This window comes from Daktulosphaira vitifoliae, unplaced genomic scaffold (assembly GCF_025091365.1).
Source record: "Daktulosphaira vitifoliae isolate Bord-2020 unplaced genomic scaffold, ASM2509136v1 Scaffold_1683, whole genome shotgun sequence".
Lineage (NCBI taxonomy): Eukaryota > Metazoa > Arthropoda > Insecta > Hemiptera > Phylloxeridae > Daktulosphaira > Daktulosphaira vitifoliae.
The window spans coordinates 1-1798 of NW_026101243.1; the positions used below are offsets into that span (position 1 = coordinate 1).

Here is a 1798-nt window from a genome sequence, read left to right on the forward strand (position 1 = left end):
AGCAATAATGGTAGTACCTTCGTACAATAAATCCTTATTATTGGGTTTCCCTACAATTTCTTCAGACTTAATCAAATTTGAAGAACTTACAACCACTCTAGTATGCTACCATTATAATATATAACAGTAAATAAAATTTCTAAAATAATAAATACAACAATTAAAAATAATTATTACTTTTCCAGGATCGCTGGCATCATAATTTAAATGATCTATTAATTGTGAGTTTTCTTCTGTTACTTCAAAACCACATTCTGCAGCTAGTTCTCTGAGAGCAGATCCAGTTGAAGCACCACCAGTAAATAACACATTGCCTAGAATGTAAATGTAAAAGATATTTTGTAACATTAACAGCATAAAAAAAATTAGGAATAGTTACAGTAATCATAGCCATTCAAAATTATCTGTGATTTCAGTTTTACTATAAAATAATAATTATCTTACAGTAAGACTAAAGTGACACAAAAAGAAAGTAATATAGATAATTAGTATCAAGAACAGAAAATTTATACGATCAACCTCAATGGATCAAAAGTAAAAATATTAGGAAGGTAATAATATTTAATATTTATTTAGACTGTATGAGCTTATTGCCAATATAGAATTCAATGCTATTCCTAAATCGTTGTAAATTAATAGTTTTTCTTTAGTACCTTTTAAAGAAGTCATAATTTTATAATTGTTGTATTATATCTGAAAGGGCATAATTTACTTTTTGATAGTTTTCAGAAGATACAAAAAATTTAATATTTTTACCTAATGTTTTATATAACTTATCAAATTCAAATATCAATATCCTGTGAAAAACTACACGTGTATATTATATTGATATCAGTAGATCAGTAGTCATATTGAAACATGCTACAAAATGATGATTTAACTTTATATAGTTCTTTATTTTGTAACAAATTGATTTCAAAATAAAAATAGCTAAGCAGTATAGTTTGTAACTCAAAAATATCTTTTGTTTATAAAATTAATAATTTAAAATTCAGGAATTTTCACCAAATCTTATAAATTTACAAAAATTAAATAATTTCATAAATTGATAACGTCTTACCTCCATTATCTATAAATTCAGTAATGGTATCTACTCCCAATGATCCACCAAATTCTTGAACATTTGGGGCAAATATTATCAAATTTTCATAAAAGTATNCAAATTCTTGAACATTTGGGGCAAATATTATCAAATTTTCATAAAAGTATTTTCCATACTTAGAAAGCACTAAAGAAGGATCGTCAGCTGATTTAAATGTTAATTGATATCCTCTATCTGTTAAATATTAAGATATTAACTTTAACTATTACATAATACATGGCCATATTGGTAACATATATAAGTGTAGGCAATTTTACAAACCTTTAAGAGTTTTAAAAAGTATCGAATGTGTTTCTTTGATCACTAAATTGTTCAACAGTACTAACGTTTCTTTAGATGCATTCGAAAAAGCTAAAAATATTAAAGTAAATAATGTGCACACGTAATAATTTAATAACATTTTATTTAAATAGAATCAGGTTTTAAGTAGAAGAATGACCAGTAAAATATATATTTAATTAACGGTTGAAATTTCTGTAAAAATAATAATTGAAGAATTTTACAATACACACTAGGCGATTCCAATCTAAGATAATACGTATCACAAAACGCCACGATGCCGGTAAATAACAATACTACCAACTTATGTGTGGTAAATGTCGGATGCACAGTATTTGTTATAATCTAGTTGTATTATCACAGCTATATGAAATTCCAGACAATGTGATATTGTTGAAAATACATATTTCCATTGCT

The 1798-nt window shown here is 25.5% G+C and overlaps 1 protein-coding gene across 1 annotated transcript; it reads right to left on the reverse strand.

The window, feature by feature from the left end:
• Positions 1 to 3: 3 nt before the first annotated feature.
• Positions 4 to 1633, reverse strand: LOC126909857 (dolichyl-diphosphooligosaccharide--protein glycosyltransferase 48 kDa subunit-like; the record flags this gene model as incomplete). The annotated part of the gene is made up of 4 exons (XM_050692275.1): positions 1364 to 1633; positions 1061 to 1276; positions 178 to 314; positions 4 to 105 (listed from the first exon to the last, which is right to left on the reverse strand). Coding segments are annotated over exons 1-4 (594 nt in total), but the record flags the coding sequence as incomplete, so codon positions are not given.
• Between the last annotated feature and the right edge of the window lie 165 nt (positions 1634 to 1798).